The 17,901-nt window shown below is 32.9% G+C and overlaps 1 protein-coding gene across 1 annotated transcript; it reads left to right on the plus strand.

Annotated features, from left to right (window-relative positions):
• Positions 1-1,943: 1,943 nt before the first annotated feature.
• LOC132543134 (ceramide glucosyltransferase-like) lies at positions 1,944-13,972 on the plus strand. The gene is made up of 9 exons (XM_060206596.1): positions 1,944-2,056; positions 6,640-6,781; positions 9,287-9,389; positions 9,780-9,881; positions 11,717-11,832; positions 12,318-12,496; positions 12,708-12,794; positions 13,323-13,515; positions 13,790-13,972. Exons 1-9 carry the CDS (start codon positions 1,944-1,946, stop codon positions 13,970-13,972), a joined length of 1,218 nt encoding a protein of 405 aa, XP_060062579.1.
• Positions 13,973-17,901: the final 3,929 nt, after the last annotated feature.

Consider the following 17,901-nt stretch of genomic DNA (forward strand, 5'->3'; position numbering starts at 1 on the left):
TTTTATGAATTCCTGTGGGTTATAAAATGCCTGTTTACTACATAAATAATGAAAAATTTCATTTGCAAGGTTTAGAAATATTTTATTTATGAAAAAATTGAAAGTTCAGATAGCTAGACATACTGCAAATTAATATCAGTAAGTCTTTATATTGCTTAGCTTTGTGTGAATGACATCACTAGTGACACTAGACAAATGTGGAGATGTTAGTTAGAGGAGTGTAACCACTTCCTCCCCCATTTATGTGTGTCTTTGTTTCAGCCTGACCCTCAGGTATTACTGTCAACAAAACACTTCAGTCTGTAACAGGGCTGTGTCATTTGATAGCTACAGTACATGTCTTCAGATCGTGTTTGATCTTCTTCCATCAGGACATTTGCAAGGGTCTGCATGTTTCTACACCTACATATTTATGAGGGGACCGAGTTATAAATTTCAAAATCCCCACACCTATATATTACATTTCCTAGATGGTTTGAAGCGTAAATGTTTCCCAGCAGTCTGATCTGTTTTCACTTGATTGGTCTAAAGTTTCTATTGAATTTGTTTGACTTTAATGTCAAATTAGATTTAATGTCATATTATGCCTGTCTGGTGCTGGATAAGTTGTGGGTTTAGTGTGATACATGACTACATGTTAAACCTGGCTAATCAGGATCCCTATCGTATGTGACCTACATTTCTATGATAGGGATTGTTCAAAGTTGAAGTGTACTTTCTTGAGCTCTGGCTATGATGCCAAGAAAAATCCAGCCAGCTGAGAGTATTTTCAGCTATCCATGTGTAAAATTTGAAAGAAAAATCTTTAAATGATGGTGTGATACCAATTGTTATACAGAGTTATGATCCCATTCTCAACTTCTCATATTCAATGTATACAGTTTGTCTAAACAAGTGAAAATTTTATGAAATACTTGTTCATCAGATCATATAATTCCTAGTCCTTACATTATGGTTATACATATTTGAAAGTACAGTGTTGTAAGACTTGAACCTTGACTACCTTAATTTCTCTCTTGAAATCAATGTTTGTTTTTGGGACAGGTCATATATTTATAAGATATGTGGTTCTTAAAATGTTATTATCTCATGTCATAAAATTAATCCTAGGTTTTTAAATGATTTTGAATTTCATCGACCGGGGTTAATCTATAGCTGTACAGTCTGGATGCTTTGAAACTCTCACAGGCCCATATAGAACTGAATTCATATGTTCCAGATTGACCAAGAGAGTTTGTGTTTATCAGTTAATCTTGTTAATGGTCTCTATATATAGGATTCTGATAATGTAAACAATGCGGCAAAACAACCAGGAGTTGTTGGTCAGCTTGAGAAAATTGCAAATAAAGTATAATAATCTGAAGTGTTGATAAAACAGGATAATAGAATCTCCTATCAGAACACTCAATGATTATTTAAATCTGAATTTTTCTAAATACCCTTTTTTTAAGTATTACTCATCATGTTTTGGCCTTTAAGTGTTTTATGAATAAAATATAAAGTGTTTTTATGAATCTGAGAAATAGAATCAAGGAAAACAGGATAGGTACATGCATACGAACTGATTTTACAATAATTTTGAAACAAGTTTTTCCAGCTTATAATAATCACTCTAATCAAATACCCGGGGGGAAATAAACCTTTTCACATCTGTTTCGGGGAATGTTACCATTGTGCCTCCTGACCAACCAGGATAGATGTCTTATATTGTTTGTGAAAATTGCATACAAAATAATTTTTTAAATCCTGATTTATTCAATCTCATGGTAAATTTAACGTATTACTCAATCACCATGTCCCAGAGAGTGATTACACTGTTAAAGTCCTAAGGTGTGATTATATTGGATTTAGGAAGTGATGGACTTCATTGTGCAGGTCTGTAAATGGAATTCAAAATTCTGTTTGTTTATCCTATTATTTACATTTTTGTTTTTCAGTCCAAGATGTTTTACCTGGATGAACAGACGCAGTCATACATCATCTTCTTCATTGCCATTCTCTGTACCGTTGGTTACTGTGTGATGGTCTTCTGTGCTCTTGTATCTCTCATTACTACGTAAGTCTGATATTTATGCGTTTACTTAAGTTTATCCAAAAATTGTTTTGACTTAACAATTGTACCTTTATGTATAAAAAGTAGAAATATCATGTAAAAGCTTTATAGAAATATTCCCTACTACATTGGGTACCTGTCACCATTGTTATTGCAAGATTATCTCCCTTGTATACTGTGCATCTGGAGTTATCTCCCTTCAGCACTCAACTTTCTCTTTCTGGTCATTCAGTGAACAAATTATCTCCCTTGATTTGAAGTGCCCATTTGTATATTGCTTCTTGAATCTGAAGTTCTGAATCCACAAATTACCTTTCTTTCTATTCGCTTCCCATTCTTTATATCTCCTTTGATAACATATGATGTATAATTATTCTCTTATTTCTGGTTATGTCCCTTGCCTTAATGTTGCTCTATAAGTTTTGGCTCTCAGCATCCCTTCTTCCATGAATGACATCATTTTGATGTCTTCGCTGTTCTTAGTTATCTCCCTTGTTTTCCTCTTAATACGAAAGTCATTTTCCTGGATCCACATCATGGATCCATTGGTTCTTCTACTTCCAGGCATTTTGGTCATGCTTGATAGATGTTAACTATGTCATGATTTGGTTCTTGCACTTGTCTATACACTTGCCACATAAATCTACACAAAGCTTCACTAATATGTAAGGTGCACAGCTTTCGTTTAGGTATTTCAGATTAATTCATTGGGTGAAAATTAATTTGGCAAATATAACTGACGTTATAATACTGTCCTTGTCTTTGGACATGTGGTTTGCAGAAAAGGTATTGTGTGGTACTTCTTCCAGCTTTCATCCAGTTGTTTCTTCACTGATTTCTGTTTTTGATGATGAAAAATGGCAACAAATCTAATGCTGTTTCACTGCTGTAAAGAAAGTTCTACATGTAAAAAACTTTCTTTGTGGCAAGGGCAAAAAGCCTGAAGTACACCCCTAATTCCTAAAGATCATAATATATATGTTTGTTGATGTTTTTGTCTTTTTATTCAACAACACGTAAGCTAACATCATTATCTGACTAACTAAGATATTAATCCTTGAACTGATAAAGATAACATCGATAGGTTTTTTTATTTTTTTTTTTATTTTACAAAATGTAGGTTTCTTTCACCTAACAAGATAGTGCATGATTCAAAAACTTGCTGAGAGCTGAGAAAAGCAAATGGCAAAGTCAAATTGATACCCAAATATTCCAAACAAGGATCATGTGACAAGGTCAGTCCTTGTTCGGTTTACAGATTCAAATCCACTTGAATGAGTCATTACAAAAAAAGAAAAAAAAAGAAAAAAAAAACACAGATTAAGAGATTATTTAAGTCTTGAATATTGCACAAAATTGTAGGGTGATGGTGATTGGGGAAAGGATTTGGTTGAGTGTGGAGTTCCGGTAACTTTTGATTAACTGACAAACTGTTCCTCGTGACACCCAAGTGTAAATGTGTCATATGACACTGATTGCTATGGTGACCAATGTGTTCTTGATGTTTTTCAGATTTTGTTTGAGGAGGTATATAACACTTGTTTTTTCTCTGTCCTGTGATATGTTTAACTTTTGTATCTCATACACTCGCTGTGGCTTTAATTGGTTTTCTCTTGTTTGTCACTTTTAATCAAGCTTCATTTAGCATCTTTGTTTCCTGTGTCTTTTTCTTCACTCACCAGGCAGTTGGGCCAATCAAATGTCCTTTTACTAATGATGAGAGCCAATCATATGTCCTCAAATTTTTTAAAACAGAATTTTGTATAAAAATGGGAGAAACTCATTTCAAATGAAACATCTTTCATTTTCATCATGATTTTTAACCCTAATAACCACAGATACACAATTTATTGTTTTAGAAACTTTGGAAATTGGTGGTCAGGAATTTTATTTTTTATCAATTGATGCAACTGAAATTTTATACAGAGGATGAAAAGATCCTAAATGAAAGTTAAAAATCACAAAAAAGGATTTTTTTTTATATTAATACGGAATAGGTAAAATTAATGGCTCAGCAACAAACGGTTAAGGTTTTTATTGTTGATTCAATTTTATATTTTTATGCTTAATTTGCAGAATGTTGATTTGTTATTCCTGTGATTTGCTTGTCGTGATGTTTTCTAGGAATGTGTTCTTAGTCAAAATATTGAAAGTTAAGAAAAAGACATTTTCAGAATTGTAATCAATATGCTCCGTTTGTTGTCTGGGAAATATATTGAATTTATTTATGAAACAATACACTAAATGTATGTTGAATATAGAATGTACATTGAAATTACATGCATATGATGGAAGTTCATTTCAGTTGAAAGTATGTTTAAATTGGTTTTTGATTTGTAATTTTTTTTTTCTTCAACTCAGCACATACTGACTAAATTTGTTGAAGCATTTCTTCAATGAGGAAAAATTCCATTACACTGTATTTGGCACACTTGGTTGACAACTTATAATACATAAACTGTTTGTATTACTTGGTTGACAACTTATAATACATAAACTGTTTGTATTTGGCACACTTGGTTGACAACTTATGATACATAAACTGTTTGTATTACTTGGTTGACAACTTATAATACATAAACTGTTTGTATTTGGCACACTTGGTTGACAACTTATAATACATAAACTGTTTGTATTACTTGGTTGACAACTTATAATACATAAACTGTTTGTATTTGGCACACTTGGTTGACAACTTATGATACATAAACTGTTTGTATTACTTGGTTGACAACTTATAATACATAAACTGTTTGTATTTGGCACACTTGGTTGACAACTTATAATACATAAACTGTTTGTATTACTTGGTTGACAACTTATAATACATAAACTGTTTGTATTTGGCACACTTGGTTGACAACTTATGATACATAAACTGTTTGTATTTGGCACACTTGGTTGACAACTTATGATACATAAACTGTTTGTATTACTTGGTTGACAACTTATGATACATAAACTGTTTGTATTTGGCACACTTGGTTGACAACTTATGATACATAAACTGTTTGTATTTGGCACACTTGGTTGACAACTTATGATACATAAACTGTTTGTATTTGGCACACTTGGTTGACAACTTATGATACATAAACTGTTTGTATTTGGCACACTTGGTTGACAACTTATGATACATAAACTGTTTGTATTACTTGGTTGACAACTTATGATACATAAACTGTTTGTATTTGGCACACTTGGTTGACAACTTATGATACATAAACTGTTTGTATTACTTGGTTGACAACTTATAATACATAAACTGTTTGTATTTGGCACACTTGGTTGACAACTTATGATACATAAACTGTTTGTATTTGGCACACTTGGTTGACAACTTATGATACATAAACTGTTTGTATTTGGCACACTTGGTTGACAACTTATGATACATAAACTGTTTGTATTTGGCACACTTGGTTGACAACTTTTAATACATAAACTGTTTTGTATTTGGCACACTTGGTTGACAACTTATGATACATAAACTGTTTGTATTACTTGGTTGACAACTTTTAATACATAAACTGTTTGTATTTGGCACACTTGGTTGACAACTTATAATACATAAACTGTTTGTATTTGGCACACTTGGTTGACAACTTATGATACATAAACTGTTTGTATTTGGCACACTTGGTTGACAACTTTTAATACATAAACTGTTTGTATTTGGCACACTTGGTTGACAACTTTTAATACATAAACTGTTTGTATTTGGCACACTTGGTTGACAACTTTTAATACATAAACTGTTTGTATTTGGCACACTTGGTTGACAACTTTTAATACATAAACTGTTTTGTATTTGGCACACTTGGTTGACAACTTATGATACATAAACTGTTTGTATTTGGCACACTTGGTTGACAACTTTTAATACATAAACTGTTTTGTATTTGGCACACTTGGCACACATAAACTGTTTGTATTACTTGGTTGACAACTTTTAATACATAAACTGTTTGTATTTGGCACACTTGGTTGACAACTTATAATACATAAACTGTTTGTATTTGGCACACTTGGTTGACAACTTATGATACATAAACTGCTTGTATTTGGCACACTGACAACTTATAATACATAAACTGTTTGTATTTGGCACACTTGGTTGACAACTTATGATACATAAACTGTTTGTATTTGGCACACTTGGTTGACAACTTTTAATACATAAACTGTTTCACACTTAATTTTCTCTTTGTTTACATTGAGCTTCACCTGCTTTACACATGACTCAACATTTTATCTAGAAGTTTGAAAAAAACACAATAGGTTTGCATGAATTTTTTTTTTCTGAATTGTGTGTTATTTTCATTCCTGGTATGTTGACTAGTGTCTGGGATATTTACATAGCACACAAATTTGACATGCCCACATTTTGATTAATGGAGGCTACAGGTTTTTGTGTTTGTTCCAGACTAACATTTTGAAAATAAAAAGTGAAAAAAAAAAATAACAGAATGTATGCTTATGATGCATTTCTTAAAAAAAGATCATTACTATTTGAATTGTGGTTTTGAGTGTGAGGGATACATGCATGTAAATATTATAATAATTTCTGTTTTCTTTCTTTGCAGGCGGATCTTTTTCTACAAAAAATCTGAGTGTATCCTGTCAACTGACAGCTATCCCGGAGTTTCTGTCATCAAGCCTCTCATGGGACTCGATCCACTTTTAGAAGAAAATCTTGAAAGTCATTTTAGAATGCAATATCCAAAGGTATTACAATCTATATAAAAAAGAGCAAACTTTCACTCACTATAATCTTAAGTATCTGTTCTTTAAAGTTATTTTAATTTATTGGATCCTGTGTCACCCCATAGGAGAACCTGTCTTGATAGATCAGGCCTTTTGTCAATGTAGTGGATTCTGCCTGGAGAGACCATCTGTTCAGTCACTACAATAGAATTTGTCTCGAGAGACCATCTCTTTTGTCACTACAGTTGAATCTGCCTTGAGAAATCATCCCTTCTGTTACTTCATTAGAACCTGTCTTAAGATACCACCCTTTCTGTAACTACAGTAGAATCTGCCTTGAGAGACCATTTCTTCTGTTACTTCAGCAGAACCTGTCTTTAAGAGACCACCCCTTCTGTCACAACCATGGAATCAGCCTTGAGAGACAATTCCTTCTGTCACTACAGCAGATTCTGTCTTGAGAAACCACCTCTTCTGAGGTAGAATCTGCCTTGGGAGATCATTCTTTCTTGCACTACAGTAGAATCTTTCTTGATAGACTACCCTTTCTGTCACTGCAGTGGAATTTGTCATGAGAGACCACCCTTTTCTGTCTCTATAGTAGAAACTGCCTTGAAAGAAAACTCCATCTGTCAATACACAGTAAAAACCAGTCTGGAGTGACCATCCCTTCTTTCACTTCAGTAGAACCTGTCTTAAGGGACCAACTAATTTGTAACTGCATTAGAACCTGTCTTGAGAGACCACCTTTTTTGTCACTAGAAATTGAACCTTTTTTGATAGATCATCCTCTCAGGCCTTCAGTAGAACTTTTTTTTATTTAAAAACCACTGTCACTTTTTGATAATTGTTACTGAGTTTGACTCCCCTGGATGAGTCCTGTGTTGTATAGTGATTGTCCCAGGGGGAGTTGTGTTTGATGCCAGTTGTCTTATGGGAGGGTTCTAGCTGTATTTACCTTTGGGTCCAGATTGAGTTATATAGCTGACCCAGTACTGTCCTAGTTATTCTGTCAAACAGCTGCTGTTTAACTCGACAGAAACGGCAAGCTACTCTGTTAGAAATTCTCATTGATCCACTTTTACCTCTGAACTCTGACCTAATGGCAGGATCCAATTATAAATCAATACTGTAGTATTGGTTTATAAATATTAAACGCATTGTATTGTGATTCAGAACAACATAGGATAGGCTTTAACTTGTGAGTGTAGCCAATAGCCGAGAATAGAAACACCAACAGATGTCTTAACAAACAGCCATTTACTTGGGATCAACATACATTCCGAACCTAGAAAATACTATTATAACTTGTATACAGTTTTGTATCTGGATGAATGGATAATATTTCCTCTGAGCCTTTGTTGTAAAGATTTCATTACTAGCCAACATATTGATTTGGATTTAAATGTACCAACATGTCTGCAGGCAGTTACCAGAGATCTGATTCAGTTAAACATTTGTTGACCCAATATGACTGCACTCAGTGTGTAATCAATCGCTTTGGGATCTCGACAGGTGTTCAAGTTGAATTGATTTCTTTAGAGACTTTTAATGATATTTTTTTAATTACTTGAATTTTGTGAAATGTGTCTTTTTCTTTTTTTTTTTATTTCCTTTTGTAAAATCAGCAATTTTTGTGGTGGATTAATATTCATTCAGTTTAGGGTTTCATTTAATTCATGAATTAATATGTCCACAAAACAGATCAATGTTGACATGAATTATAGTACTGTATTAGTTGATTTTGTGAGCAAGATTTATCCACGAAATCAAGTGCCAGTGAAAATGTATATTTTTGAAAAATCTTGAAAATTGAGCCCCACCAAAAGATATCATTTTACGTTAATTCAGATTTATTTTGGCCAATTCTCTACATTTATTTCTTTGTGGAAGGAAACACATTTTAGATTCTCTGGTAACTGAGTTGGAGATGAGCAGTATCCATTCCATAACAATTTTACTTCTATTGTTAGCTCTGTTTTAGGAAATATATTTGCTTGCTTTCTATCTTTCTGTGATATCAGTGATTTGTTTTGATCTTCATCATTCATTCTAGTGCTAAAGGTGTAGATGAGATAAAATTTCGGAAAGAAGTTTGAGGTTGAAATTTGACTGATGTACCTGACAAAATATGTAGTTTCAAATGATAGACAAGGTGGGGATAGTCATATATAGTATTATCTATATGATGTCAAATTGGTGTCATCTCTCAAACATTTAATGTCTGGGATTTTGATAAAATCTGTTTCAAATGTCAAGTATGATTACATTTGGGATGGGTTTGTATTTCTGGGTTCCAAGTTCACCAGACAATGTCAAACAATTACAAGGATCTTTAAATAGCTTGTCAGAGGGTGACATCAACCTGCCTTAAGTAAACTTTGTTTTTCAAAATCCACAATTTCTTTATAAAATTTCAATACATCAAATGTTTAATCTCAATTTTTTGGGGTTTTTTTTGTTTGATTTTAAGAAAATGTAAAAAAGAAAAACTTATTGAAATGTGCTTTTGATCACTTTTTTCAGTTTGAGTTGCTGTTTTGTTTTCCTGATGATCAGGATCCAGCCATAAACCTTGTTCAACGACTCATGGAAAAGTTTCCACATGTCGATGCCAAAATATTTACAGGTAAACAATAAAATAAAACATGTGAATATATTTAAACAGCTACAAGGTATATTTGACAAAAGTTTGAAATATTTCATTGCTTGTTTATATGTCATACCTCAATCGAAAATCTCAGAAAGTCCGCAGACAAATAATTTAAGAAGTAAGACCTGGAACTATTTATCAAGATTCCTATCTCAGAACTGGAAGTTTTTAAATTTCAGATGGTTAAATATCAAACAAGGCAAGAATGATATCCATGTATCTAAATAAAAGTATTTTGATTAAAACAATATTTCATCTAACATCACCAGTTTATACCTGTTTCATAAAGTGATTTGTTTTGTATAAGTCAATATTTGAATATATGATTTAAAACTTTAAAGAAAATATTTTTATTTGCTGATATAGGTGGGAAGGAGGGTATTGTGAATCCTATGGTCTACAATATGGCCCCAGGCTATGACAATGCTACGTATGACTGTGTATGGATAAGTACCAGTCGCATAAAAGGTAACCAAGATCAAGTATTATTGGAAAAGAAATACTTTTAATGGATTCTGACTTTTTTGTCGCTCTGTGTCCATGGTCTGCCATCCGTCAGTAAACAAATTTACAAAAGTAAGAGATGGGTCTCTCTCAAATTCATATGTAGGTTCCCCTTGTTCTCTAGTTGTGCCCATGTAATTTTAGGACTGATCAGAAAAACAAAATAGCCGAAAGGTGGCCATCTTGGATTTTTTCGGTCATCCATCCGTCCGTAAACACTTTTTGTTATCGCTATTTCTTGAGAAGTACAAGATTGATCTTTCTTTAATTTCATATATTGGTTCCCCTTAGTCGCTAGTTGTGCCAATTCGATTTTAGGTCTGATCAAGAAAACAAGATGGCTGACAGGCGGCCATCTTCTATTTTAGCTTTGAAAGTTTGTTATCACTATTTCTTGAGAAGTACAGGATTGATGTTTCTTTAATTTCTTATGTAGGTTCCTCTTGGTTCTCAGGAGTGCCAGTTTGATTTTAGGACTGATCAGAAAAACAAAATGGCTGACAAACAGATATCTTAGATCTCATCAATAAGAGAAAAAACAGAGAAGAGAAAAAAGAAGGGAAAAGATCCAACTTTCAAATAGCATATAAAGATCTAACAATGGTGGGCACCAATATCCCCCTGGGATCTCTTGTTTTGGTATATGAAAATGTCATCAGCTAATTTCAAAGTTAATTTCTTCCAATGGAATAAAAAAGAGAAAAGACTGTGTGCTGTGTCTTCAGGACTGAAAAGGGCGGAAAGGCTTTGTGGACCATCTTGTGTTATGTTATAATTATATAGTTATATGCATGTCTTTGGCAGGGTATATAGTCCTATGTTTCTTCCTTGAATCTCAAACAGGAAATGTAGGGTAAATAAGAAGGTGACTGGAAACATGAGACTGTCTGTATAAATTATTCAGGTCTCTGACAGGGTATATAGACATGTATTTCCTGTCCTTTATAACAATAAATTTATCATACTGTTAACTGACTAAAATGACCTTGATCATGTCCACCACATTTTCTGTCTAAGAATTGATACACAGTAAAGTTGTATCAAACAGCCACTTCATACTTCTCAGACTCTTCATTGATGCTAGGGTCCTAAATCATTAAACCAAGGAGGCGACTGAGGAATTCAGACAATTACTTATCAATCTATCTTTTATATCAGGATGCCTTTCCATAAGACTGTGGAATAAACCAAGGAGGCGACTGAGGAATTCAGACAATTACTTATCAATCTATCTTTTATATCAGGATGCCTTTCCATAAGACTGTGGAATGTGGAATATCAATCTATCTTTTATATCAGGATGCCTTTCCATAAGACTGTGGAATAAACCAAGGAGGCGGAGGAATTCAGACAATTACTTATCAATCTATCTTTTATATCAGGATGCCTTTCCATAAGACTGTGGAATAAACCAAGGAGGCGACTGAGGAATTCAGACAATTACTTATCAATCTATCTTTTATATCAGGATGCCTTTCCATAAGACTGTGGAATAAACCAAGGAGGCGACTGAGGAATTCAGACAATTACTTATCAATCTATCTTTTATATCAGGATGCCTTTACATAAGTGGAAAAGAAATTTGTTTCCCTTATATTTGCTTTTGTAATGTTGTAAAGAAAAATGCTGTGTTCAAATGAAACAAAAACTTGTTGATATATAAAGCATTTGTACAGTCTTTGCCAGGGTATAAAATAGTATGCAATATAGATCCATCGTGTACAAAAGATTTGATACTATAGCAGAGTTGAACTAAAGGATTTGCCTTCGTATGACTGTATATCATTGTTTGTTTGTAGCCAGTACAGATATAATTGTGGACATGGCATCCAAATTACAACACCCAAGTGTAGCACTCGTTCACCAGATGCCTTTTACAACTGACCTCAGTGGTTTTGCGGCCACAGTGGAAAAGGTTGGTTACACTGGTATTTGATTTGAAATTCTTCCTATATATTCATCTATAATTAGAAAAAATTATGTGATTCTGTGATATTAAACAATACCTTTTCAGTTGTCTTTATGTAAATTTTGTTCTTTGGTACATATTTTGCTCTAGTTTGATTGAACTTTGTTTGTTTGTTTGTTTGTTTGTTGTTACAGGTGTTCATAATATTGTATAAAAGGGAACATTTGCCCTTATTATTTAACTATTTTTATGTATTTTTTTGGTTATCACATCAAACTTTTCTGTTTTACCTGATGTACTACACAAGTGGTAAAATAGCCCTAAGCACATCAATAACGTATGTTTCAGCTTTCAAGTAGAACTTAAGCTCACCACTTATATTCTCTGTAAACAAGAGGAATGATTGAAAAGTATATAACACGTTTGCATACCCATTCTCAAGTTTTAGATTTTGTAAAGGTGAACTCACTAATCATTTTTTGTCACTACAGATTTACTTTGGATGTGCTATGGCAAGGTTCTATCCTGCTTTCAACACTCTAGGACTTTGTTGTTGTACTGGAATGTCATACATGTTTAAAAAATCTCTCCTTGATGAGCTGAAGGGGCTCAACTGGTATGGACGCTACCTCGCAGAAGATTTCTTCCTAACATCAGCTTTACATGAAAAGTAAGTCTGCTGTATGTGTGAAAATTGAAAACAAAAAAGTGAAGACAACATGAAATTGAAAAGATATAAGCTTACAATTTTCACTGATTAAGATGCTTAATTCATACTGAAAGTATTTTGTGTAACATAATACTTAACATCTTTTCCAAAATGAATCTGCTATAATCTTCGTGAGTTAGGAGTACAACAAATTTCAATCCTTTTTTTTCAGAGGGCATAAACTCGTCCTATCAGCCTACCCTGCACAACAAAACATAGCTTCTGTAACATTACGAAGTTTTAAAGACAGAATGGTCAGGTAAGAAACTTGTCAAGTAAAAGGTCAAATATTTATTATTATTAGTTATTGTAGCCTAAAAACAAGCCAGAGAATGAGGATAAGCTGTTGCCAGATTCTAGTTGTAATTCAAGTTTATTGCACTCTTTTTGGGAGGAAGATAAAAACGATTTTACAAATGTTCACAGTATTGTAATGCAAGTCATACTATTTGTCAAATATTACCAGCTTAATGTAAACAGTCTGCCATGATATACAGATATACTCAGTTCTGCTTGTTTGTCCATCTGTTTTGTGTACTTAATCTATTCTGCTTCCATCATTCCTCTTCCTTCAATAAGCAAAATCTTTACAAGCAGCATTACAGTCTATTGATTCATTTCCAGAGTTATTGCCCTTGCTGAACAAGTTTCTCACAATTTTTTTGTTAGTTTTGTTTGGAAGAGGAAATAGTTATTGCAATGTTATTGATTTTTATGCCATTTTATTAAACTCTGACGTTGGTCAGTTCTAGTAAATATTATTAAAACACATCGCTCTCTATTCTAGGTGGACGAGACTTCGCCTGAACATGATGCCAGTGGTAGCTGGATTATTAGAGCCTCTAGCAGATTGTCTTCCATCGGGTCTCATTGGAGCATGGGCATGCTACCATTTCTTTGGCATTCATATGTATTATTTTTTCCCTATCCATGTGATAGCGATGTTGTTTCTTGATTATATACAATTGAGGACAGTCCAGGTAAGTTTAAGATGGTAAACTTTAATTAATGTCATGCTGTTTAATATCACTTTATGAATCATATCATGCTGTTTAATATCACTTTTGGATAATGTCACATTGTTCAGTAATGCTATGCATATTATATCATGTTGTTTAATATCACTTTATAGATCATGTAATTTTTCATAAAGTTCCTGTTTTATTTCAGTATTACATGTTTATTTGTATGCTATGAATTTTTGTATGCATAATCAATGCCAACCCCCCTTTTTGTATTCACTCTACTTTTCAGAATGGACCTCCACCATTTTCCAAGCTCAAATATGTATTATGTTGGACATTCCGAGAATTAATGGCAACATACATTTATTTGGAGGCCATTTTAAAACCACGAACAATTCCGTGGGGAAAGAAAGTATTCAAGGTGACTTTGGGTGGACACACAACCCTGTTGACGGACAAGGCTCATGATTGACAGAGGAAATCTGTAGCCATGCATATTAACCCAAAGGTGGATTACTAAATTATGTATAAATTGAATTGATCTGAATTAGTTTATCTTTGACATTTTCTGACAGACCAATACGCAGCGTTGTCACTATATTTTATATTGATGTGAATCACAAACAGGTCTGTAGTAAGTGATAGGTGCGTGACTAATTGGTCATATATGATTATTACACAGACATAAATAATGGGTCTCATAGACACTAGTTTTCTCATCAGTACTTCTAAATGTTAATAGCTGGCTGGTACAATTTCCAAACAACTAACTCCATGAAATTGTAACAATTTGTGTTGAAAAATATTTGTGTATTCAGGTGTAAAAAAACTCTATATGGTCAAAGTATCTTAATTTTCTTTAATTCTTAAAGATCTTAAGTGTACCATAACTGTTTTTTCTGTAAACATGCTGAAATTTTACTGGATATTCTACTTGCTATGACTTCTAAATGAGCTACATGTATCAGGGAATTCAAGCAGGAATTCTTCACTGCCATTGTGACTTCATTTTTATACTGCTGTGACTTCAAACAAGTTCATCTCTTCAGGAAAAACTGTTACTTCAGGTACAACTGACATATAAAAAAATTACATGTACAAAAAATATATATATGTGACTCCTTCACAACCACACTTTTACCAGGCACATCTGCTGTGTGGTATCACAGCTATACAGCACCATAATTATTTATGTTCTTTGAGAAGGTCAAATTTTTCTGCATCCTGGTATTCAGCAAGAACATGTGCAGAGAGCTAGTTTATTAGATTTATCAGCTATAATGAAGAGTTTGTTCGCAGTCTGTCAATCTGTGCTTCATGCAGTTGCATTTTACATCCTCCTTATTCTTGTCATGGAATGATGGCGAGCTCACACAGGTACTAGACTCATTTGTTAATACAGTTGTGGAATTATTATTTTTTTTATATCAGATTTCGACTGAAAGTTAGGACATTGTAATCTTTGTAATCCCCTCGAATTCAGAAGGAGGGGCTCTATATGGCATTCTTGAAATACTTGTCCTTGTTTTTTCAGAGAATTTTGGATGAATTGTTTATAGGAAAAAGTAGAATAACATGAAACATCAGTATCACACCACATTAAGGTACTCTGTACCATATTAATGTCAATAAAATTGATAGTAGGTTTCGTAAGTTTTCAGTATGCTAGATTGAAATATTTATATACAAATGGTTTTTAGACTATCATCATTTTCCTTATATCAATAGTTATATAGGAAATATTAAGAAGGGTTTTGTATGTTAATTAATTTTTTACTCAACATGAAAACCATCATAGCTACCACATCTATACAGCTGTAAGTAGAAATGGCTGTAAATAAAATACTCTAAAGTATCGCTTTGAATCATTTCAGAAATGTTTGTCACTGTTTCGAAGGGAAACGGTGAATAGGTGCTTGTCTTTTCTTCAGGCCGTAAAAGCTGGATCCTTGGTTAATTCATATACAAAGTATAGTATGTTGTTATTTGTGTGTTTTTATTACTTGTTTGTGAGTGGAATATGTGATGAAGCTTTATATAAATATTCTTGTTATTTGATATTAATGTGTGGCAATATTTTTATATGAAAAATAACCTGCAGTCCCACTTTTTTATTCCTTTTTACAGTTAAACATTCCTTTCATGGTAATCCATTTATATACCAGGCTCCAGCAACAATCAAGAAATGACTTTTAACTCTAAGGGTGTATGATATTGTTTTCAATTATCCACATGTACATAAGGATGCATGAATGTTTAGCATTTGAAACTTTTGAAATTCAACCTTTCTTTTAGCGATACATTTTTGAAAGAAAATAATTTAAAAGCCAAAAGAGGTAATATAATTCTGCATATATATTTTAGAATTTATTTCATATTGATTTATGCCATACCTGCAATAAAAATCACCTTCATACATCCTTATGCTTTTGGAATGATGAAGTACATGACTCCAAAAGGGAGGTCCGTGCATTGCCTTTTCATTTGGTTTGAAGAGGTGGTTGGTTTTGAGGAGGACCACTTTAGGGAAGTTAGACTGTACTAATATGTACAATACATGTGTGTAATAAATGCCTGGTTTACTATTAGGGTATGAGTTGTTGAGGGCTACTATGTTTTTCTGCAATGTATTACCTGTGTGATGCAGACAAGGAGATGACCGTGACTGGTCAATTTATATATTCTGCTCTGATGTAGTGAATGATATAGTACAGGGTGTGATATGTAACATGCCTTTTTGTGTTGTGATGGGGGAAAAGACAGAAACTTGCATCAAATGAAACCGTAGGTGGAAACTAGCACCTTATTTTTTTGTGTCTTGATAGAGAATGTCTGAGAGAATGTCTGAGAGATTGTCAAAATCTGAAATTTGGTATACATGTAGATTATTGAATATTGCAATCGATTACAAGACTGGAATGCAATATTTTGATGATTTTTATGTTCATGTGTGTTTTACAGAGAAAAATATTTTGTAACATTCAATTGCTTTCACCAACATTAGAAATTAAATGCTGTACCATTGGCCAATTACTTGTACAGTGTATATGTATAAAACAACTCAGTACAATAACCAGTCATTTTTGTATGAAATCCATGTTTTCTGTCCATTATGTTTGTTTTGATACATTCTATGACAGTAATTCATTCTGAATGTACAAGCTTCATATTCAAGAATTTTACATAACCAAATTTCAACTGCTTTGGAGATATTTTAAAAACACCAAAAACACCAAAAACTTTCCCTATTGGAAATAGGCAAAAGGAATTCAACAACGTTCGATATTTATTTTTTGTGTTCAAATACTTATTTAGTACTCCACATAATATATGCATAATAAAATTGCTCAATTATTATCATTTTCTTGGTTTTACGGAAGTAGAGCCTATTTATGCAGTGCCAGGGTCTTGATCTACTGTGATGGACCTGTTATCACACGAGAGAAACATCTGCTGATTACCATTCTCATTATTCACCGTCTTCAAATTGATGTTTCAGTTTTGACTGGGTCTAGTTTCATCCCATTTTCAACTTGTTCAACATGCTTTTTAAGCATCTTATTTGAAAATCTCGTATTTGATATTGATATCATAAATTTGTTCCCCCTGAACATAACTTCAGCTTACACATCTCTGTATATTGGAGAAAACATCAAGCATAATAGAGTATTGAGCAGTGTCTTAATTTTAATATGAGATGGACTTGAGTGTACAGTATTGTGTCCTTTGAGAGTTTTGTAAATTATTCTGTAGTGTACTATTATTTTATGTGTTTGTACTCTAATAATTTCAAATGTTTAACATTGCTGAATTTAGTGAAATATAAAAACAGATTTTCTGAAAGTAGATAAGTATTCTCATGATATCTTAAATCTACAGAATAAGGTGGTTTGGCTGCTTAAATAATACTGCTAATCGATACATTATTATTATGACACGATAAGGACACATTAAAAACCGGCCATGACGTTGACAAGTTTATACATAAAATAGCCATATGAATGTCCTTTAACTTATATTATGTGGCAAGTATGAATTGTATATTTTTGCTGAGGAATAAAGAGTCAGAACATGCATTTCACAGTAATCGGCGCCCTGCCAATTTATCACTTTTGAAAATTAAAGCATTGTAAAGTATTGCTTTGTGATATCCTCTGCAAATAGTCTATGACACTATGGAATGTTTCTCACTTGTTTTGAGGCGTTACAAAAGGATGTCTTTATTATATATTTATATCTTAAAACAAAGATAAGTCCATGCAGTTAGGAACAAACAATCATTGCACCTAAATACTTGATCTCAGAAATATGTAAGCATTGTCAGAAAAAGTACTTTATGTATTAAAGCGTTTTTAACACCAAAGAAAAATAACTCTAATCATTTGTTAATGAAACTCATGG

The sequence above is a fragment of the Ylistrum balloti genome, unplaced genomic scaffold, assembly GCF_031769215.1.
Source record: "Ylistrum balloti isolate Yb309-2 unplaced genomic scaffold, AGI_CSIRO_Ybal_v1 Utg369740, whole genome shotgun sequence".
Lineage (NCBI taxonomy): Eukaryota > Metazoa > Mollusca > Bivalvia > Pectinida > Pectinidae > Ylistrum > Ylistrum balloti.